The 24,799-nt window shown below is 32.9% G+C and overlaps 1 protein-coding gene across 1 annotated transcript; it reads left to right on the top strand.

The window, feature by feature from the left end:
• Positions 1–1,235: 1,235 nt before the first annotated feature.
• On the top strand, positions 1,236–21,856 carry APP-BP1 (Nedd8-activating enzyme E1 regulatory subunit APP-BP1). The gene is made up of 8 exons (XM_072537017.1): positions 1,236–1,449; positions 1,501–1,665; positions 6,282–6,464; positions 7,146–7,435; positions 11,895–12,061; positions 14,359–14,631; positions 15,057–15,257; positions 21,545–21,856. Exons 1-8 carry the CDS (start codon positions 1,382–1,384, stop codon positions 21,800–21,802), a joined length of 1,605 nt encoding a protein of 534 aa, XP_072393118.1. The 5' UTR covers positions 1,236–1,381; the 3' UTR covers positions 21,803–21,856.
• Positions 21,857–24,799: the final 2,943 nt, after the last annotated feature.

Here is a 24,799-nt window from a genome sequence, read left to right as displayed (position 1 = left end):
ATTCTAATACACATCATAACGTGAAAGAAAGAAGTTTGGGACAACATCGGACATTTTAAGGCAATTATTAAAAAATAAATAAAATCTTATATCAGCATTTTCTACTTACCGCTCTATCTTTTGGAAAAATATGCATTTGAGCATCCTTATTGTAATTATTACAACCATTAACGCAACAGTTAAAAACCGTAATTATTTAAATATGATGGCAAAAAAGCAAACAATTATTTAATCGCAAATAATACAACTCGAAACACTGTGTCGAAACCACAATAAAAATGGCGTACTTGTTTTGTTGGTTGCGGTATTGCGCAGTCACTGTCTTATGCTACGCCCTCTGGTGTCCTTAGGAAATACAAATTTCAGAGGACTGTCACTCCCATAAGAGATACCCGGGCATGTTTGCCAGATTGCAACAGATGTCTTGAAATTTGGTATTTTCTTTTTTGACAATTCTAAGCTATTAATTTTTATATATCTTATTGCTTTTGGTTATGTTTCATTTTTAACATCTATTTATAATATAAATTAAAAAATTGCAGGATCCATAAAATAGTATAATAAAAATATACTTTTTAAAAGTTCTATTTGTATATTTGAAGCATACATTGTACATTGCCAAACACCAATATTTCGTTATGTGAGCTTCATTTAAAACTATCTTCACCCAGACCTATTATAATTGACATCTAAAAATCGATTGACATTAGAATAAAAAATTATAAGATAATCATTCAGAATACGCTGCGGTGAAGATAGTTACAAATTATGTATTACAGAACGAAATATTGGTGTTTAGGAATGTTGAAATTTACATTAAAAGTGAAACGTTTAAAATCAAAAGCAATAAGATATATAAAAATTAATAGTTTAAAATTATCAAAAAACAAAAAGTAATAGTTTTAAAACAGTAAATAGTAAAATTTCAGTATAAATAATAAAGGTAAAATAACATGTAGCAACTAGTGGTTTGAAGATTGCCAAATTTATCAAAGCGCAATTTCCAAAAAAAATTGCTAATAATTTTAATTAACTACAATTAATATCGAAAGAAACAAATATTTATTCGATCATGTTTTATATAAATTAGAAAATTATAGAATCCATAAAATAATATAATAAATATGGCAACACTGAAAAACGCAAATATTTCGTTCTCTGGACGTTTCGTAACTATCTTCACCGCAGCGCATTCTGGATAATATCCTAGATAATTGTCGACTGCGCATGCGCCTGTCATATGATGAAGACTAGAGGCCATGTCAATTTTGGATTTTGTGTTAATAAATTAATAAATGTCACAACTCAAAACAAAATAAAAGAAATGTAAACTTGAGTTTATGAGGTTAATAGTTTATTTTTAATTTGAAATCTTTTAAAAATGTCTTCTCCAGCACCAAAATCTCCAGAACAATCAGATAAAAGCAAAAAATATGACCGGCAATTAAGGTAGTAATACTTAAAGTTAAGATGGTCAAATAAAAAATTGTTTTATTTCAGGTTATGGGGAGATCATGGACAGAAACTTTTAGAACATTCAAAAGTTTGTCTTATAAATGCAACTGCACTCGGAACTGAAATTCTAAAAAGTCTAATATTACCGGGTATCGGGTCATTTACCATAGTTGATGGGGAAAAAGTTACAGAAGAGGACATAGGTTCAAAGTAATTAAGAATTTCATATTATATAAAAATAGAGGAAAAAAGAAAGGTTCTGAAATTGTTTTCTTGTGGCATGTGTAAATTATCCTCAAGCATATCCTAGACAGTAAAAGTCTTCTGTGGACAGATTTTTGAGAAGATCCTTTGCCAAGGTTGCCCAAAGTAGAGGTGACAGAACTCCTTGTGGATAGTCTCCACCTGTTCTTGCTTTACCCAGAGTGGATATTATTATTCTATTCTCCAGGGATGTCCTTATCCATCTGCATATTACCGCATGTATGCCTTGTCTACTCATTGCTTTAACCAGAGAGTTAATGGTAACATTAAATTCCCCTTTAATATCTAAAAAACGGCCATTGCTATTTCTTTGTCCTCTATTGACTTTGAAATAATCGTATTTAGATCATCCAATGCTGAGTACATAGATTTACCAGGTTAGTATGCATATTGACAATGGCTTAGACAATAAATTGTCTTTTAGCACTTCTTCTTTTATGTGCCTATCCAGCGTTTTTAACAGAAAAGATGATCTGCTTATTGATCTATAGGACTTTGGTGTTAGGTCTGATACTTTACCTACCTTGGGACTTTAACCTTTTGCAATATTTCTGGTATGACTCCCTATGCTAAACTGGCTTTGAGTAGCTTGCATTTGTGTGGTATCAATATCCTAATTTCCCATATGCAAAAGTATTGGATATATGCCATCTCTCCCTGGAGACTTATATGGCTGAAATTTATGTATAGCCCATCTAATTCTGCTTGGCTATTTTCAATCTATAGAACTTGGTCTAATTGGCCTTTGGTGGATGTTGGTTTGCCTATCTACATCAGAATTGTTGAGACTGGAAAGTGCATGTTTATGAGTTTTCTAAGACTTTCCTCTTTGGTCTATGTAAATGTGTCATTAGCTTTCTTTATTAAACCTACTTCTTTAATGGTAGAATCATCCTTTGCCAGAACTTTATGGATTCGAGAGCAGGCCAGGATATCTGCAATCTCCTCACAAAACTCTCTCCATGAATTTCCTTTGCTCCGAATGTCTTTATTGTATAGCATTAGCTTATACATAGCCTTGGTTACTTTTGGCTTTGTTAAATAGGCTTCGAACTTCTGCCCTTAGCTTCTTTTAGCTGTTGTTTCACCAGACTGTATGCCTGTATTCTTCTTTGTTTTTTCCAGGCAGTTTTCAAGATAAGCCACCATAATAACTTTGCTTACTGTTTCTACTACTGAATTTATGACATCTACACCTTTAAACAAGTTTGTACTTTCCCCAAGATTTCTACTGAGGAGTTCTCTATATCCTACCTAGTTTGTATCTTTAGGATTTCTATATTTAATTTCTGATGGAAATAAATTAAGGTCAAATTGTATGTCTGTGATCTTAACATGAGTTTTCATCAGACACATACCAATTTGTTATTATATCACTTACCTTGCTTATGCAGAGTGCAGAGAAAATCTAACACTTTTTTGCATGCCCTAGTGACAAAAGTTGGTTTGTAACAATATCATCAGTGCATAACACTGAAATTAGTGTACAATTTACTCTATTAAGCCTAGTTTAAATGAGTCGAGTAGCCAATCAAGAAGTATTCGAGTTTTAAGGGCATTCAAGTAAAGCATTTATTTATTTATTTATATATGGTATCCATTTACTTACAATTTTCACAAAGTTACATCTTAAAAACAATAAATTATTAATATAACAAACACCTCAGAATAATACAAACATATAAGAATAATACAGAACTATAACAAACTTATTGTAAGATACTTTTTAGTTGTCTTACAAACTAATTTTGGAGTAAAAAATATCCATTTGTCTTGGTAGGATATTAGCACTCCGGACCAATCGTGTAGTTGGTTCATTCATACTATAATTAGTGTGGTGAAATGGCACTGAAAAGATTTCTGATTGTCTGTTGCTTCTACTAGGAAATTTAAGACTAACAAGTGATAAGAGTTGAGGACAATCTATAAAAGCATTGATAACTTTGTGTAAGAAACATAAATCTAACAATGTCCTCCTTGACTCAAGTGTTGGTAAGTTAAGACTATCTCCTACCCACTGATAGTTGTATTCCTCTCTCCTGCATCGACTCTTATAGGCTGCTACCCTCAAAAATTTATTCTAAACTCTTCCAATCTGTTGAATGTAACAGTTGTATGATGAGGATCATACAACTGATCCAAACTCCAGAATGGGCCTAACGAGACCACAATAAAGTTTTTTAAATGGTAACAAAGACAGGCCCATAGATGTGTGTTGGATAAATCCCAGCACTTTCATTGCTCTGTTTGTTACTTGATTGATGTGGTTTTAGAATGACAGTTTGGTGTCTAATTCTTTTATACTATTCAAGTAAAATAACTGAACTTGAACAGCAATTCAGAGAAGAGAGAATAATGAAGTGAAAAAGATCATCTGTTCCATCACCAGACTTTTTATGTTTTGCAATTTTAGCACATTCCTGGTTATATATCTTGTTAAGATATTTTATGTTATTTCTATACTGACTACTAGATATATCCCAAAGACATATTTGTTCTCCGTACAAATCCACAAATCCCTGTTGTCACCTCATTCCACTTCATTTTTTTTTTTAATAAAATTCTAATACTTAAAAATCGACTTCACACAAGCAATTGTTGACAGCTAGTATGTATTTACTTAAACAACTGTTTACATGAAGCAAGTTTGAGGTAGGCTGTTCAAGTATGGTCCCACCACCACTGCGTTCCGTGGCCGGAGGCGCCTTCTTAAACAAGTAAGTTGGATGGCTTTCAAGTTACTTGACTTGCTCGGCTCCTTATTCAAGTTCTTAATCAAGCGCTTGAATATTTATCCACACGATTCAAGTTACTGGTTTAACTTTAGCTGTGTATAAAACCTTACCTAGCTTGGTTGATAAGCCAGTAATCTTCTCGCCTATGCGGCTTTTCTGTGTTAAAAATTGTCCCTCAAGAGCTTTATTTTTCTCTTCAGGTATTTCTCTCTTCACTATGAAGAGTTGTCCAGTTCTGATTCCATGGACTTTCCTTCTCCTTCGGTGGGTCTAACACACTCTTGGACTGTAGTCCTTATGAGTGGGCTGGTTCCATCTGGAAAATGTTGTTTCTCTTCTTGAACCTTCTTATATTGGGAAGTTTTCCCTGTTTCACTGGAGCGAGTTGCTACTATCTTTTCCTCCAGTTTTTTGTCTTCCCTTCTTTGTATCGGAAAGGTAATTTTCCCACTCTGAAAAGGGTGACATTTTGAGTTTATGCTCTTCTCAAGATTAAGAGTGTATTGGGAAGAAGGTTTGCTTCCTCAGACTGTCCATAGATGTGTCCTGAGCCCATGGTTACTTATTCTTAGTTTATTAAGGGTCCTTTTGGACTCCAGATGTTCCCCATTGTCATCCAATACGAAGACATTGCAGCCATTGTGTGGCTTTGGTATATCTTGTCCCTCCAAAGATTTGGAAGATGTATTCTCCCAAGGCCTCAGAGTTGGGATCACCTCCTTTAGTTACCTCGCATTTGTGTCATCCACATAGTTAACTTGCAGGAAACCCAGCCTGTGGGTACTCTTCAGGAAGTGAACCTGAGGTCCTGCTTCAGGGATTTCTTCATAAGCCACCAAGATGGCTTTTTGGACTGACCTAAGCTTGTCCACATCCATCTTGGCCTCTGGGAATCCTGCCGCAACCTTAACAGAAGTGGCAGCTTCACTGGAAGTCACATCCTTAGTTCTTTACCTTTTCCCTTTGTATTGGCTTTCTGGTGGTGTGCTTCTGTCTGACCTTGGCCTTTTTGACCTTCAGTCTTCTGAGTTTATTTTTGTTGTGCCATGACCTCTAATGGCTTTGACGACAACTATTTTGCCTTTGCAGTAGCCTTGGTAAAATTGGCCTCAGGAACACTCCGAGTTTTTTACTTTGTTTATCCATATTGGTCCAACGAGTAGATAGGGAAAGACAGTCCACCTCTCGCAGAGCCTTGCTTGCGAGGATAAGGACACTGTCACCCTTATGCCTTCACTACAGTGTCTCACGCTTTGGCTTGATGAGTGTTTATCGACTATCTTTAGTCTAGATCCGCTGGATTTAGTTTCAGCAGGGCCACCTAGTCAAAGATTACACACTCCCAATCATTGTAGGGAGCACCCAGCGGTCTTGGGACAGTTTAAGGAGATGTAAAGTCCTAGAACTCTTCATGCAAAACTTGTACCTGGGTGTAATTCCTTCCCAGATAAAAAAAAATTAAATTAGAACAGGAACACATCCCTTACTTTCTGGACAAAAGTTTTCAATCACTTTTTCCAACCATAAAATTTTTAGGCTGAGTCATAAAAAAGTTATCATTTATACATTAAGTGAGTATATTAAACAAATCAAATTATACAATTTAAATCCGTTTGAAAAATTACAATATAAAAACTACACACAAATCAAATGAATAAAACATTAGTAAAAGTATTTACATTAATGAAAAAAAGTAAAGAAACTTAATTTTATAAATCTTTTTTGTATCCTGAATTACCTGCCCGAACTTAACAATTCTTAATTGATCCTAAACAAACATTTGTGCTTTATTGAACTAAACAAATACCCACATAACAATCTTTTTAGTTTTTTCTTAGAAAGTGATAGCATCGGTACATCGAGGGCTCAAGTGTCCACTCAATGTCTGCTTGAACTTAATCCAGATGTAAGAGGTGATTTTATAGATGAATCTCCAGAACATGTAATGTCCCATACACAAGATTTTTTCAACAAGTTTACTGTTGTTATAGCTACTGCCCTACCTGAAAAGTAAGTATAATTTAAATCAATTTATTATTAATTTATTATCTTATTTATCAATTTAGAACAATTATACAACGAGAATATAACTTGGAAATTGAATTCAAGATTTGGCCCATATCTGTGTTTTCTAAATGTTGTAATACAAGCATGGAAACAATTTCCTAATACGTCATACTAGAGTAAAATGTAAAATAAAAATAAAATAGGCAGTTAAGTTTTGATTTCGTTACAGCGTACCACCATTCGCTGATATGTATATTTCTGCCTCTTGGCTTCCTCAAAACGAACTCATGGTAAGCTGATGAGTTCGCTCTGAGGAAGCCAAAAGACAGAAATATACATATCACCGAATGGTGTTACGCTGTAACGAAATTAAACCTCAACTGTCTATTTTATTTTTAACAATTATACAGTTCATGTCTTTGAGAACACAATTTTTTATTTTTTCCAAATTTCCCCTATAATTAATAACCAACAAGGTAACACTAAAATCTGAGATTAAATAATAAATGAGTTGACTAATTTTTTTCAGATCTTATAGCTTAAGATAATAGAATTAACAGCAATAAATATTTTTGCACAGATTTAAATAAAGATATATATGCATTTGATCACCAATGTGCAGAATTATTATTGACTTTAAGACTTTTTATTCAAAATAAAAGAATATACATAAATCTATTTCAGAGTTCTTATACCACTCTCAAAACATTTATGGGAATCTGATGTTCCACTGATAGTCTGTAGGAGTATAGGTTTCTTAGGATATATTAGACTACAAGTAAAAGAACATACAGTTATAGAATCACATCCTGATAGTGAAAATCATGATTTGAGATTGCTTTCACCATGGAGATCTTTAAGGGAACATCTTGAAAGTATAGATGTTTCCATGTTGGACTCAAAAACAAGAAGTCATACCCCAGCATTAGTTATATTATACTACTATTTAAATAAATACAAAGAATTGAATGGAGGTGAGTTGATGTAAAATAATTATATAAATTTAATAACATTATTAAATAGTGTAATATATTATAATATTTCAAACCCCTTGTGTCTATTTTTCTATCTATCTTTCACATTTCTAACTTATATGACTTTTTCTATGTAGCATTTCTTTGTCTTTTGTCTCTATGTTCTCTGTCTTGTCTCATTAAAATTTCTTTAGAGGTTCTCTTCTTCATTTACTGAAGAGTATCACAAATTGTATGCCAGTTAAAAATTTTGATTTTTCTAGCATCCTTATCCCAACCTCAGATGCAATATTGGATAAAAAGGTGGCCCACATAAATTTCAAAAACTTATGCTCCCAAAATGGCTATATCGTCTTCTCTAATTTGTGGTCTCAATGTAAAATCTTAACCAGGGTGTTACAAAACTCACATTACTTTCTTGGAGCAGAGTAGTAATCGGAACCTAAAATATTGTGGACTTTTGTCAATTCATTTAGGAAATGATATTCGCAATATCCTTTGAAGATAAATCATGCTGCTATTATCAGTAAATGAGATAGAATGAAATTTTCTTTCTAGTTTATATGTGGTTATCCAGCTACCTTACAGTTATAAAACAACTTGTTAATATTAAGAACCATTAACTAGTCACATTTCAGCTTATTTTGATGTTCTTCGAGGAACTTACTTTGTACTTTTGGTTTTCATTCTCTTTATAAAGGATGTTGCAAATGAAATTTCTTCTCTTTGTAGATGAATTTAAGTTATATGCAAGAATAAACAATGTTGATGATTGTATTAGTTTAAATAAGGACAATTTACTATTTTTGTTGGGAATAAGCTACGATTTTAGTTTAAAATATGTTTAATTGACGTTTTGATTTCCACTTCGGAAATCGTTCTTAAAATACAAAACTTTAATAAAATAAGCAAACTTTGTTGTTGTTACTTGGTAGAAAATTCTTCTAATAATTTATTCATTTTGACAATTCAGTCATAATATATTCTACATTTTAAAGTAGATGACTTTAAAATGATATTGTCAATATTTTTGAGTTGTGTTCCTGGGACGACTTTATTGCAAGATAGTTCATTCGATTATATGAAATCAACTTTTACTTAAGGGTACCCGTCAGGCAGAGTTGGGTCGGATACTGAAAAAAGGTATCCGGATACCTGATACGGATACTCAAAATGTATCCGGATACTTTTTAAAAAAGTACGAATACTGTCATTTAAAAATGTATTCGGATACAAGTATCCGGATATTTTTTTCGGATACTTCCTAGGATACTTTGAATGATACTTTTTTAAGAAGGACATAAATTATTAGAATTAGAACTGTGTGATGTGCATGTAGGTACACTAAAATAAAATTATAAATATTAAGATGTACCTTATTATAATCCGAAAAATAATTTCTTCTAATTATACAGAGTACAAAAAGGGGTTCTTGAAAAGAGAGATATAGAAAATATAAAAAATAAATGTAAGTAATTAATTAAACAACGTACCTAGGAAGATTTATAACTGATTAGGTAAAAACAAAGCTCCATTAGCTATATAATAAAATATTATAACGGTGACGAGTACGAAAAATGGGATTTAATATATTATACACATCTGGATTGAAGGAATGGCAGTGTTGTGCCTACGTGAGGTGCATTATCGGCGGGCGATAAATATTTAAGAGTATCCGAATATCAAAAAAAGTATCCGGATGCCAGATACTTTAAAATTTGATCACGGATACGGATACCGGATACAAAATTAGTATTATATAAGTATCCGGATGCAGCTTTCGGATACATAAAAAGTATCCGGATATTGTATCCGGATACTACCCAGCTCTGTCGTCAGAAAATCATTAGCGTGTGATTTCTCTTTAGAAAGACAACCACATGCAATGATGACAGTATGCAATTCTCCTGTGATTCGATGCTAAATCATGAGGGGAAAAAAACCTCATGATACTATCCCTACATGGTGAGTATTTGGTCTTACATTTAATTTACTCTCAATATTAACACCAAACTCTTGATTTTATATGTATGTTATTTTAAAATAAAAATGTCGATATAAAAATATATAATATATAATATATATATATATATATATATATATATATATATATATATATATATAATATATATATATATATATAATATATATATATATATATATATATATATATATATATATATATATATATATATATAAATATCCTCGATATTTATTGACTTACTAATAGTGGTATTTTTTTCTATTGTCTTCTTTTTTAATATGGGTAACCAGATCCTACTGCTTTTGCCTAGAAATTTGTGACGCAATTGGTTTTATTTAACATAATTAGATTAATTTAGCATAATTAGCAGTAGGATTTTGTTACCCATATTAAAAGAGGAAGTCAATAGAAAGAAAATACCACTATTAGTAATTCAATGGCATATCGAGGATACATCATTTATATTTTAAAATAGCATACATATAAAATCAGAGTTTGGTGTTTGTCAAGATGTTAAGTATTGGGAACGACTTTAATAGAAAGTAAAAGGACAATTTAATTAATTAAGTACGCGAATGTAACTAAAGTCAATGTGACAAATTAATCATTTTTATGTTTTATATTGTATTTGGTTGTGAATTATTTTTTGGATCAATAAAGCTATTTGTATCTTGTTGTTTATACATTACGCAGTTCATTTCATGATACTTTAGCCGCAGAAACAAAAGATCAACCCAGTCAAATAATTCCTGAGAGAGGACGCAGTCGAAAGCAACAAGCGGAGCATACAACAACGGGTGAATCTGTTCCTTTTTCTTCTCATGCCTAGATTTATGCAGAAAATCATCGTGATTTTCCTGGGACAAATACAAATATAGTAACATATCCAACATATTGTCCTTCATCGATCATTACAATGTAAAAATCAGTAGAAGTAGAGTTAAACGGCAGCCGTAACTAGGTTTAAAACGTTTTTAGATACATTTACTAACGATAAAGGAATACAATTTAAAAACTGGTTAAAAATTCAAATAGTCTATTATCGAAATTTATCGAAACACAAACGCGAATCGAAGATTTAGACGATTTAGAAGGAGATACTAAGAAATTGAAAACTTTGAGACAAAATATTATGACACAATACGAAGGCCATTAGAATGTATTAAATCAAACGAAACTGGCATTTTACTCAAATCACTAATCAAAATGTAGTACGCCAATCAAACTATAACCCAAGTAAATTTCCTATCATCGAACTAATAAAATTCTACGGAGATTACGATCTTCTCCTTCAAGTGCCATCTCCGCGGCGGAGGTCGGCAATCATCATAGCTATTCGGACTTTTGAGACGGCTGCGGCTGCTCTGAAAAGTTCATTTGATGTACATCCATACCACTCTCTCAGGTTGCGCAGCCATGACATTCTACGCCTCCCTATGCTTCTCTTTCCTTGGATCTTTCCCTGCATAATCAGTTGGAGCAAGGTGTATTTCTCTCCACGTGTAATATGTCCGAGATATTCTAATTTTCTTGTTTTTATTTTATTTAAAATTTCCATTTCTTTGTTCATCCTTCCCAGAACCTCTTTGTTTGTGACGTGTTCTGTCCATGATATTTTCAGAATTCTTCTGTACACCCACAGCTCAAATGATTCCAGTTTTTTCATTGATGTCGCATTCAAGGTCCAAGATTCCATTCCATAAAATAAAGTCGAAAAAACATAGCACCTCGCCAACCTAACTCTTAGTTCCAGTTTTAAATCGCTGGTACATGGGATTACGATAAGTGGCCTCAATTTAGAAACTTATATGTCACACTCATTTAAGAGTGTGATATTCCAAAGGTCAGAAAATTTTATTATTTAATCGGAAGTCTAAGAGGTTCAGCAGAAAAGATTCTGTCCGGTATATCGGTTACCAACGAAAATTATGATGTTGCTCGGAACTTTATTCGAACTACCGATGGTTTCTGAGAAATATAGCTTGCGAAGTTTAAAAGACGATTTTCAGTTTAGGTTTAGGGCTATACAATCACTAGGCGAACTTGTAGTCATAGGACTCTTTATTGATTCATTTATTAACTTCAAAATTGGATTCACACACAGATGAACGTTGAGAAGAGTTTCTTTTAATAAACAAATTTAAAAAACCAAAATTAAATGATTTTCTTGAATTGTGTCAGATAGATGCAGTCTAGTGGAATCGTTTGCAAGGGAAAGTACTAAATATAAGGAAGGCTATTCTTCATTTAATGACAAAATTCAACTAATTCAAAAGCATATAGACCCGTAAAATCCTATGGCCGCGCCAAATCATATTCCAAATCATAATCCTAAAAAAATTAGAATCTAAATAAGTTAGTCTAAAGTATAAATTTGTATGGTTAAGTAAATAAATGTTATAAACTAATTGTGTTTTAGTGTTAGTATTAGAAGGCTTTAAATGAATTAAAATTAACATTATACTGTATTTTTAGGAGCGATTCCAAAAACTAGACACGAAAAGGACATCCTTCGAAAAATGATCAGAGATAGTCCAGTTTGTGATGAGGGCTGCGCTAAAATTTTAGAAGAAAATTTTGAAGAAGCTATACGTTACTCAAATACTTGTTTGAATCCTTCTACAATACCTTATAATGTACAGGTGAATTTGTTTGTGTTCCAATAATTGTTTTGCTATGTATCAATATTAAATAGTACATACTGATTATTTGAAAACTCACTAGAACAAATATCTGGTAAGATTGGATGTGAGGTAGAATTGACATGACCAATCTTACCAGATATCTACAGTTCATATACAGGCTGAGTTTGTAGTGCGACATTTGTCGATAATTCCATTATGGTACAGAATATCAAAAAAAGTTATGTATAAAAAATGATATTCTCCAGGCTTGGAAAATATGCCGAATTCTACTGTTATTAAATTTTTGTAAATAGGGCACCCGGTATATTTTCTCATATTTAAATTTCTTTAATAATTTCTGTTCTTACAATGTGAAGTTTCACGCTACTATAAAGGGTATTTAACAAGTTGTAACCATTTTTATTTCGATACCGCTATAAAATAAACACCCTGTATATAAAAAGGAATACATAAATAATTATTCATTTCACGTAATATGGTAAGCAATATGTTCTAGTTTTTAAATTAAGTTTAACAGACATCTCTGTCAAATGTTCGTATACAGGATGAACTACAAAATAAAATTACGATTTTTTATTATTTTGAAAATGTACAACCATATATTTTATTTTTTCAAAATATTTCATTTATGATATCTCTTACTTTCATTTTTATGAAGCGTTTTTTATCCCTGAACTCATTAATTTTCGCGATTTTTTTAATTTTCTTCAAATTTTGGGAATACCTTCAATTTTTATAAGTTAGTCTTATGTAATAATATAACAAAATTATTTTTATTCAGTAAATAAATAATACAAAATATAAACCATAACAATATGCAATGAATGTAACAATTAATGTGAATTATTAAGAATAAATTTTCAAAATGTCCACCTCCAACGTCTATGCTGGTTTGTAACCGATATCCAATGACCGAGCCACATTTTTCAGTCAATATTATTAAAAGCTTCTTATTCTATTTTTCATATTATCTGGCGTTGTTAGAGACCTATTATGGTACAAAAGATTGTATTGCCCAATATGAAAAAATAAATTTTTGACAATTCCGGTAATTGCGGTGGCCAAACAGTTGGCCCTCCTCTACCTGTCTACCACAACTCGATCGCTCCAATCAGAGTCCTGAAAGCGAACCTCCAGCATAGTAAGGCAGCTTCTGCAAATTTTATTGTTGCTATGAGAAGGTTAAATTTAGCTTTGATACAAGAGCTCTGGGTTTACAAGGGTAAAATAAGAGGTATATCGGGTAGTGGTGGGGAAAACAGACCGGGATGCATATCAAGCAGACCTGGAATATTGTTTAGGTTGTGACGAAAAGGCATACATTGGACCTAGACATGGCAGCAGAATACTTTCAAGAGTTTGTCATGTCAGCGTTCGAAGACAACTGTAGAGAGATCTCACCGATAGAACCCTCAACCCAAGATACTGATTTTTATTCGCCATCCCGAGCAGAGAGCCCATGTCTATCGCATCGCGTTCACAGACTTATGGCTGGCCTCCTAGACCAAGTACTTGAACTCCGGAACCCCTATCCCCACTCCTGTGATCTTTAACGTTGCAGTTCACTCACCACTATTTGTTTTCGTTGAATTCTTTGGCGATGTGTCCTTCCATGGCACACCCTCTACAACCCTTAAGCTCGCTCTCTGTCCTAAATTCCACCCTTTCGTTTACTAAGCGGGATATTATTCTCACCCTCAGTGTCTTCCTCCGGATCAATCTTTCTGCCACGTACGATTGCTCGATAACGCTTTGGTAACCTCCAGTTCTAAAACCACCTTATTCTTAGTCTTCCTCATCCGCTTTATCACTACATCATTTCTCTCTCCCAATCCTGTGCGGATTCTTCGTGCCATATCGGAAAAAAGATTTCTCATTGGCCTTACTCAGCATGACTACTCCGTTTTTAACGACAGGCCCTCTCACACTCTTTTTCTCTCAGAACAGGGTCACCGTCAGACCCCTATCTCTCACTACCCAATCCGTCAGCTTGCGGAGACCATCCCCAAGGCTGCCGAAGCCCACACATTAACGATGTTCCTCATATCCTTCTCCATTCTTTCCTCCAACAGTCTCGGCGCTGACAGGCACCTGACGGCGCCCGGTTCCTCACCCTTACCGAGGATGAATTTCGAACACTCGCTTACCCTCCTCGTTGACATACATCGTCACCTCTTCTCCGGCTTGGAAAAATAGAGAAAAACTGCCTTTACATACAGAACAGTTAAATCGCGAACAATATTCTAATGCTTTGACCATCAAAAAGTAGTTTCTTTTAACCATGTTTTTTTTAGGAAATTTTAGATGATGAGTCTTGCAAAAAATTGACTCATGACAGCTCTTCCTTTTGGATAATGTGTGCAGCCCTCAGAGAATTTGTGCAATGTGAAGGCGCGTTACCAGTCAAAGGAAGTTTGCCGGATATGGCAGCTGACACAACAAGTTACATCTCATTGCAGCAACTGTATCATCGACATGCAGAAATACAGGCTGAATCTGTTTACAGAAGGGCGTCGGACATGGCAAGAGATTTAGGGTTGCCTTTGGATGCTATTACTCAAAATGAAGTAAGTGTAAACCCTATTTAATTTTTGAATTTAAGAAAGATTTATCTGAAATATATAAAAAGATCAAAACTTACAACACAAATACATCAACCAAATAAAGTAGTCAAACAAACTGATTTATTGAAATGGAATGACATATAAATGCCACACCTGTCACAAATGAAGATACGATGTATTTTATTAAATAAATTTTCAGTTCGGCTAATGAATTAAGCCCACAGTCAAAGGAAACTGATAGCACACATAGAAAATATATTGCCTTTTTTAATCGAAACTTTTACCGATTGAGTGTTATAAACCAGCTTCAATCTCCGTTGTTTAATAAATAGGCATCTTTATAAATGCAAAAAAAGATCACAAATATAAAGTTAGTTTAGATTTTTTATAACTTTTCTGGATCATTAATGTTTGTTCTTCCTTTATAGGTGAAATTATTTTGTAAACACGCTAGCGAATTGCACGTCGTAAGAGGCAGCTGTATAGCAGATGAATATGAACGTACTAGACTGGATCTTAATTCATACCTGGAAGATCCAGATAGTTTAATGTTCTATTACGTGATTTTGAGGGGACTGGAAAGATTTATTAGCGAATTTAATACATATCCTGGACAATTTGATGATCAGGTGATTATTTAATAAATATTATATTAAACATGAAAAGGTTCTGAAACCGACATGGCGGCATGTCAAGTTAAATATCATATTTATGTAGGATTAAGCCACGATTCTTTGTAATGAAAATTACATTTTTAACTACTTTTAAATTATTTTTAGATTATTTTAAAAATTCTGTGAAAAATGCATAACCGACAAATTGTTAGCGGTTTATGTTTTTTTAAAATTGACGGTTGACTTACTTTTCCTTGATTTTGTAGGCAATTGCCATGCTTTTAGTTGAAAAAATCTGAGTGTGCTTTTTGTACCATTGGGATATAAAATTCTGACTGCCACAAAAGCCTAGAGACAAGTATGTTCTTTATCTCCAACTCTATTTAAAATCTATATTCAGGAAGCTTCAGATATATAATAATGACGGTTAACAACAATGATTTACAGAACGTAATGCAACGCCTTAATGAACGCTGTCATGAGTACGGACTGAAGATAAATTTAAAGAAAACTAAATGCATGATCATGACTAAATCTGCACATGCAAATATCCAATTGACTATTGAAGATACTGCAATTTTGAGAGTGTTAATAACTATAAATACTTAGGAACATGGATAACATCAGATGTAGACCAAACCAAAGAAATTAGGACACGCATTGAAATAGCACGTACATCATTTTTTAAACTTAAAAAGTTTCTTTGTTGTCGGGATATAAGGTTAGAACTACGCCTGAGAATGCTTCGATGTTACGTGTTCTCTACTCTTCTTTATGGCTTGGAAGCGTGGACACTAAAACAAGTCCATCTGAATAAGTTGGCCGCCTTTGAATTTTGGTGTTACAGAAGAATCCTACGAATATCACGGATTCAAAGGATGTCAAACGTGGAAGTAACTAGAATGATAGGAAATGGGGCGGAAATAATATTAACTATCAAAAGACGAAAACTTGAGTACTTAGGACATGTGATGAGAGGGCAAAAATACGCATTATTGCAACTTATTATGCAAGGCAAAATCCGAGGAAAGCGAAATGTGGGAAGACGAAGAATATCCTGGCTTAAAAACTTAAGGTAATGGTTTGAATGCAGTAGTGCAGAACTTTTTAGAGCGGCAGTCAACAGAGTCCTCATAGCCATGATGATTTCCAACCTTCGATAGAAGATGGATCTTAAAGAAGAAGAATTCAGGAAGCATTAAATAACTGGAGGAGAAAATAGACAGGGATTGGGATAGAACTTGAGAACAAGTACATATCAAATCTTTTCTTCGCAGACGATTAAGTGATTATGGCAAACGATGAGGAAGGCACCGATTATATGATTCGAAAGTTACATCAACATTAACGAAATATCTTAGTATAAAGGACGAAGAAAGAGACCCACAACTCTCAATTAGAGATATAAAAAATGCATATGTAATGTGTATAATTGTACATGATATGTCACGTATATTCTTGTTGTTGACTTCTTTATTGGCAACCAAAGCCTGCTACATTCTGCTGATGGATTTGCTACACATTTTTCTTCATTAAGTAGGATGAGAGCTGCTTCTTTGAATTTTCTCTGTTGAACTTCATTGTACTCTGTGCTCATTATCCCAGGCATGTTTGCATATCTGTGATTTTTCGAAGTGTCCGTTTTTGATTTATGCTTCATGTGCATTTATCCTGACACTTAGTGGTCTTACGGTTTCTCTCACATAGAAATTGTGGCATTCACAGGGTATTTTATAGATGCAGTTCTTTTATCTGTGTGTTGTTGGGTTTGGTTTTGAATAGGATAAATCTCAGAGCATTGATGGTTTTAAATGTTGTGATGTACTTATATTCTATCCTTTTTAATCTTTCTGATAAGCCCTTTACATATGGTATTGTTGCCATCTTTGATCACTTCTTGTGATTGATTCTGGATTGCTTGTGGTGTTTTGTTGTTTCATTTCTTCTGTTTTGTGAAATTCTTTATTTGTAAATGGCAATGGGTAATCATTTTTTGTCAAAACCTTGTTAACAGGTTTTTTCTTTCTGAAATGCATTATCATTAGAGCAGGTGTTTTGAGCTCTATCATATAATAATTTGATAATTCCTTTTTTGATGTTTACATTTTGGTTTGAGTGGTAATTTAAATATCTGTTGGTGAGGGTTGGTTTTCTGTAAATTTTGATTAAATATCTTGTGTGCTCTTTTGTGATTAACACGTCCAGAAAAGGAAGTGAATTGTTGTTTTCCTTTTTTCTTGGTGAATTTAATTGATTCTTCTTTATTGTTGGTGTCCATCAGAAATTTATTTAATTCTTCTGGTCCGTAAGGCCAAATGGAGAACACATTATCTACATATCTCAATCATACTGTGTAGAATCTTTTGTTCAAAATCGTCCATAAATATATCTGGAGATAAGGATGAGCCCATGGCGAGAGAAGTAAATTGTTATAAATGTTATTTTACTTATTGTTCATGTAATAGACCAGGACCGAAGCCTTTGAAAATGGTAAAAAGTTAAAAAAAATATAGTAACAGTATGGTATCCATAGTAAAAGATAGAAAGTATGACAAAAATTAACGGAAAAATAATTTACGCGTGATCTGAGGTCGAGAGGTAGAAGGGGGTGAGCTTTTGTGGGTAAAAATATTTATTTTTCCTCTTAGGTATTTTGATTTAATATTCAAAAAACACCCCAATTTTCAATCGAAAATTCTCACGTCAAAATATCTGATTTTTAAAAAAGTCTTTGCGCTTTTTGTTTGGTAAAATCTCTATTTTCTGATGGTGTAAAAATATACAGGGTGCGGTAAATAAACGGCCAATTAGAAATATCTCGAGAACTAAAGGTAACTAAATCATGAAAATTGATATGACAGAGTTTTGAAGAGTGACCTATTTAATTAAAAAATTTTCATCTATTTGCTACTTCCGGTTATACCGGAAGTTGCGTATAACTTTGTTTTTTAATGGGATGCCCTGTATATTTTTTAATTTTAGAAATATTCACGTTATTCTGTACATTTTTGTTAATACTTCCCTATACCTATTGTGAACCGTTTTTGAGTTAAAATGGTTTTTATATGAAAATTACACTTTTCTACTATGTATATAAAATTCAATATCATCTAATATAATTTGAATAAAAGTTTAAATTCCTTAGGCACTTATTAACCACATACAGCATTATCATTTGCAGTGTCAAGTTGCCTTTTTCATTATACAGGGTGCTGAATTAAGATTAGAGTTAAATAAATAAACATTTTTTTACTGAGAAAAATTGCAACAGTCACATTTTTAATATAAAGTCTCCTTTAAATCCTATCTTAACACATTGACGGACACCAGCTAACGTTTTTTCGACCAAACCAACGCACTTGATTATCTATTATACTATGGAATATTTTGAACTCAAATTTTTAGAAATGACTAAACTGCTTAAAATTAAGTGAATTCTAAAAAAAAAATATATGACGGTAGGAGCCATCACCGTCCCACCCGGCAAATATATTATGTCTAATGGGACACAACGGCTGCAACCGTTCAATGTAATTTTACGTCAAATTATTTTATTAGGTATTTAGAACATTAGAGAAAGTCATTTTTGAACAAAACAAATTAGTTTTTTTCTATATGCCATCTTTCGAAGCATGGTCCAGGGCAAAGAGGTGGAGTGGCCTGGCATGTCTTACATCTCCAATGAGTTTCTGTCCTCTTCTTGTCTCTAGAACACTGTTTACAGCGTAGGTAATAGAACCTTCTATGATGGTTATCTGGTCTTGGTATTAGTTCTTGGAAGTGTTGAGATACTGTACCAGTAGCATAATGAGGTTCTGAATTGTCTTGAAATTGACACAGAAACGACCATCCTTGAAATTGTTATCGAGACCTAATAGCGATCTAATAAGAGCTTCTCTGTATTCTATGTATTGTATCTCTTTTTCTGTAATTTTTTTGTACAAAAAATAGGAGTCCCAAACTGTTATATCCAACAAATGAAAAATAACTTTTTTGTACCAGAAAATAGTTTTTCTCGGACAGGAATAATATGATATCATTCGATCTGACCGATCAATTCCAGATATAAATTTATTGTATTCAGATACTGCAATTGGCTTTATACGTATCTGACCATGACGATTTCTAGCCTCTGCTAAAGTAGGATGATGTGCAGTTGTTCCGCAAAAAACATATCTCTTGTCCTTCCACTTTGAGACGTAAAACTTTCCTTGGCGTTTCCAGATAGGCTGCCCTTTACGAAGACGTTGAGTCACAACTACTTTCGGGTTTCCTCTTCTGTTCGAGCGTAGAGTACCTGTTACGTGTGTTTGATTCTGCAACAATCTATTGCCAAGTGTCATGCTATTGTACTAGTTATCCATAAAGAGATAATATCCCTTATTTAGATAGGGTTGCATCAGTGTCATAACCAGACGTTCCAGTTTCGTCATATTATTATCCGGCCCCTCTTCCCCCCGACCCTTATAAATGTCAACATTCAACACGTATCCATCGTGAGAACAAAGTTCGTCAAATTTAATCCCGTATTTCGTTTTTTTTTTTTTTTTTATTTTTCATATAAGTTCTAAATGATAGCCGACCACGAAATAATAGTAACAATCATCCAAAGACAACTGTGCACCTGGTGTATAAGAGTCTTGAAAATTTCTGAGACACATATTTAGTAGGCTTTTAATCTTGTAAAGTCGATCATTCGGATTAAGAATATCGTCACCACTGTGCACGGAAAAACACCGTAAAATTTGTTCGAAACGTCTGCTGCTCATTAAGTACGAGAATATTGGATGGTGGTTTAATGGATCGAAACTAAACAGTTTTCTAATATTTTGGACTTTAATTTGCCCTTGTAGCAAACATAAACCAAGAAATTTTTTCATTTCCTCTTTGGAAGTCTCTTTAAAAGTAATACTATGTGAATGTCTGGTTTTGGGTCGTGATTGTTCAGTTAAGGATTTCCCATAATAATTTGTAGATTTTACCAATAAATCCATTATACCATCATTCCACAGTTGAGGAAAAATGTCACAAAGTGTCGAGTATAAATCTCCAAATAACTTGATTCCCATTTGTGAATAATCAAATAAGAAGTCATCTATGTATAGTATCGCTATAGTATCACTATTCCATCCATTTTCATTAGTATCCTCATTATCACTTCGTTCGACTGGGTTTGCGTTTGCACGAATATTATCATCAGCATCTGATTTGGGACTCACTTCTGCAGAAACATGATCTTCTTCATTAAGAGTCTATGTTACTGTCATCAGAATCAACATCGTCATTTTCAGGATGATAGGAGTCTGATTCCCCATAAGATATATCACTATCAATATATTCATCGCTGTCTACTTCCTCATAAAGTTTCAAAAGACGTTCTTCTTCTTTTGGATTCATTGCTTGTTTCAAAAATAAACACCCTGTATATTTTTTTATTCTTTTACACACAAAAATAACTAACGAAAACCATACACCACTGAGTATTATTCAAAATAATAATTTCTACAATGTCTGAGTTAACAATAACAATGCATGTGGTATTCCGATACAACTGCCTTCCCCTCCATACACCCACGTCTTCTAATTGACGGTAGGTACCTAAACTGCAGGCAACCAACATTGCACACACGTTTCCTAGGACACCAACATGTATTTTTAATGGTATAATGTGTTAATATTTAATATTTAGAAAATCAATAAATTTTTTCATTTATCAATGTAACATGGAATCTTACGTTTTTTGAGTAATTAAAGTGTAAATTTTAATACCTAAATAGCTAAAATTTTACATGATTAAAAAAATAATTCGAATCCGGGTTTTTGTTTTTTTTTGCATTTCAACAAAACAACCGAACAAAAAGCGCACCGAAAATAAAAACCAAAATCTCGGTTATTTGAATTTTTCGCATAAATTTTAGGTTATGTGAAAAAAGTGTAAATAGAAAAGTTATTTATGTTACTATTTTTTTTGTATCTATATTATCGGCCCTGGCCTATAAAGTTGAAAGTTCGCCAGAAAAGTTTGAGTTTATTTTATAGGCGTATCTTTGGAATATCTTATCGATTTGTTTGAATAAAAAGATTTTATGTATTCAATCACCAATCACATACAAAATAACCTGTAATATTATTAAACAATGTAATATAATTTTGTTTGCTCAATTAAAACATTTAAAAAGTTATCAAGCCCATACATTTAATTTAAATTAACACGTTTACTTGTTTTTTTCGTAACACTGCCATAAACAAATCACATAGGTAAAAACAGTTCCATGTCTTGCTGATTAACTTTAACGTTTTAGGTGGAACCGGATGTTCTTAAATTGAAAGGAATCATCGGAAAACTTCTTTCAGAATGGAATTGTTCCCAAGTTCTAAGAGATGAACGAGTCCATGAAGTTTGCCGTTATGGAGGAGCGGAAATTCACTCAGTTTCAGCCGTTTTGGGAGGTTGTGCAGCACATGAAGTGATTAAATTGATAACACATCAGTACAAACTTTTGAATAATGCTTTCATTTACGACGCAATTAGTTCCAATTCTGCTACGTTTTGTCTTTGACTTCATTATTTGTATTTTATAAGTTAATTAGTGAAATATAAATTAAAGCCGTTATAGATGAGTAAATTATTTTTTAGTAGTACCTATTTTTTTTACTAGAAAAGAAATTTTTCCATTATGTAAATTTAAGATCGAAGACAAAAAATTGGTTGTATTTCTATTCCATTTTATTTTTACATTGATTATATTTTTGAAATAACCTCACTTAATATATCTACAACCACATTTATTGCACCTATTCATCTTGTAGATATAGGTAAAATAATGGACAATAATGGGCAATGGTAGTAGTAGTATATGCCATATTAATTCCAGAAGGTGTTAATGCGAACCTAATGAAGTTGTACTATGATAAAAAATGCATCAAAAATAAATGTAGTGATAGGTATGCCCAAATCAACATCAACATTATTATTTATGCTGTATACTGCTGATGTTACCAGTTCTATTACTGAAGAATCCAGATTACTTCATTAAGCAGACGACTTTTAAATTTATACGGAAAAGAAGTAGATTTAAGGTTCCATCAATGCATTATAAAACGCCACGAAAAGAATTACCGAATGGTCTCAAAGAAATTGATTCTGTATCTCAAGTAAAATCAGTCATGTATTCACAAGAAGACGATATCAACACCAAACCAAATTAACATAGGACCATTCACATTCCCATACAAAACATCAGTTAAAAACCTTAACATATTTTTAAATAAGAAGCTGATGAATGTGAAAAGGCAATAATACATGTTTTAATAGCTTTTAGTCACACAGAGTAGGGAGAAGACCCAAATATATCACTAATATTCTACAAAGCAATATAAGATACAGTCATATGTATATATTGAAATGCAAGTTTGACTCAACTGGAGATATTGTAAAAAATAAAAAATAAATGTCTCTGTCGTGGATGTTTAAAAGCACACTAACCAATATTTTAGAAATCGAAGCAGCAGAGCCTCCTTTGCATCTTAGACGACAATTTTTGTTTGATGTTTTTATGTCAAAACTTCTAGCACAAAAAGATCTGACAAAATAGATGAACTCAATTCAAAAATATAGATAGTTCCTTCTTGCGAAATAAAAATCGTCCCAAATGATACAACAGTTATCAGCGACTAATTCAATTTAATAACATGGTTTATATCCATCCCACAAAAATAAACTAGGGTTGTTCACTTCTCAAAACTGCATTTTGCGTAGAGTTGGATACATTAGAGCATGTGATTTTCGATTGTGCTTCCAGATGATAAACGTTATACCAGAATCTACAAACAGCAGGAACTAATCTTTCCTGCCAATTTAAATGCCATTCTATGTACTTACACGTAATATAAATTTCTACAAAATTGTTTATAATCATCTAAAATATATGAAATTTGATATTTAAAATATTGAAATAAAAATAAAAAAGAATAAAGAATAAATAAATTATATAAACAAAATTTACAACAAAAGAAGAAAAAGGAAAGAAAAAAACACATGCACAAAGAGAGCCTAAACCTCCGAGGTGTTGAATCGGGTTTAGGTGTTAAGCTGTGAAAAAAGTATGTTAGTATTAGTTATAATATTAACATAATGCATCTCTACTATAACTAGAAAATTGTATCTATGAAAACGATAATTTTAATAAAATTTTGAGCTGTCCTATTGGTACCAAGGTCATAAATCTAAACAAACACACATACACACACACACACACACACACACACACATATGGCTATCTATTAAAAAGTCATGCCAAAAATAAAACAACTAATACTGTGACCTAGATTTATATTTAAATTACTTGGAATGTAGACACTATACTTTGTTCAATTTTAAGATAAGCTCGAAGTAAATAGTTTCAGACACGGGATCGGTGGGTATGTCGTATCGTTGCAGCTTGTCATTGGTTAGTACTTAATTTCCAACCAATGAAAGGCTGCAACGACATGACACACCCACGGATCAGGTGTCTTGGAACTGTTTACCTCGAGCTTATCTTGAAATTGAACGAAGTATAGGAAGAGAGAATATGTTGACATAATAGTACTCTAATACTAACATAGAACTAAGCTTGGAAAAAAACTATAAATTTTCTGTTCTGTTTGAGGAGTATATACTGTATAAGAAAGAATTTAAGTTGGGTAGGCACTTACAATGGTAAGAAATGAGAGAAACATATTTAAAATGACATGGCAATATTTGTTGTATAAAATAATTTCCCAAAAATTTAAACGATTTTTATTGGAACCTGCCGTGTTTAGCATTTGAGAAATGTGCCAAGATAATCAAATTTGGACGAATTGATTTAAACGGCAGCGTCGCATTACAATGAACTCAAATGGAGGCGGACGACCAGACGAATACGTTTCTTAGGTATGATATTGCGCAGGCCACTGTCAGCAGATCCCCTACTCTTGACTTCACAATGAGAGTGGCCGTCATTGTAATATATCTGTTTATAATGGAAATTTTATTAATTTTTTAGCTTCTGGCGTCTTTGGTAAACTTGTAGATTTTATGGTGTTTTGTGAGATTTAAGTTGATTTGTAGGCTTTTTAGTCTGAAAAAATTATTGTTAGGAATATTTAGAACTCTTTATGTGATTTTATAAGTGATATTCGCTTTGTAGGTGTACCTACTTCATATGGACAGTATTTTGGTGTTTAAGAAGTTATAAATAAGGTATGTTTAATTATTAAGAAGAATAGTAAAGGAAACAAAGCTTACTTTTCACTCGCCCATGTTTTCCGTTCCAAAAACACACACTGGAAATCGAAAATCGGGGTCTACAAGACTACTATCAGACCTATAGACTAATAGTATTATTGATGCATGTCTCTCATCCATAACATGCATGGGTGATGACAGAAGACACAACGAAAAGTTCTAAGGAAGATATTTGGACCTATTAACGAAAACGGAGTATGGAGATCCAGGTACAACCACAGAATAACAATGCCCACTCTCAGATGCCGCCTTTAAGTTTGTCAGCACGCGATCGCCATATTTTAAA

The sequence above is a fragment of the Diabrotica undecimpunctata genome, chromosome 7, assembly GCF_040954645.1.
Source record: "Diabrotica undecimpunctata isolate CICGRU chromosome 7, icDiaUnde3, whole genome shotgun sequence".
In the NCBI taxonomy this organism is placed as follows: Eukaryota; Metazoa; Arthropoda; class Insecta; order Coleoptera; family Chrysomelidae; genus Diabrotica; species Diabrotica undecimpunctata.
Note: the sequence above shows the minus strand (reverse complement) of the source record. Positions and strands in the feature narration are given on the sequence as shown.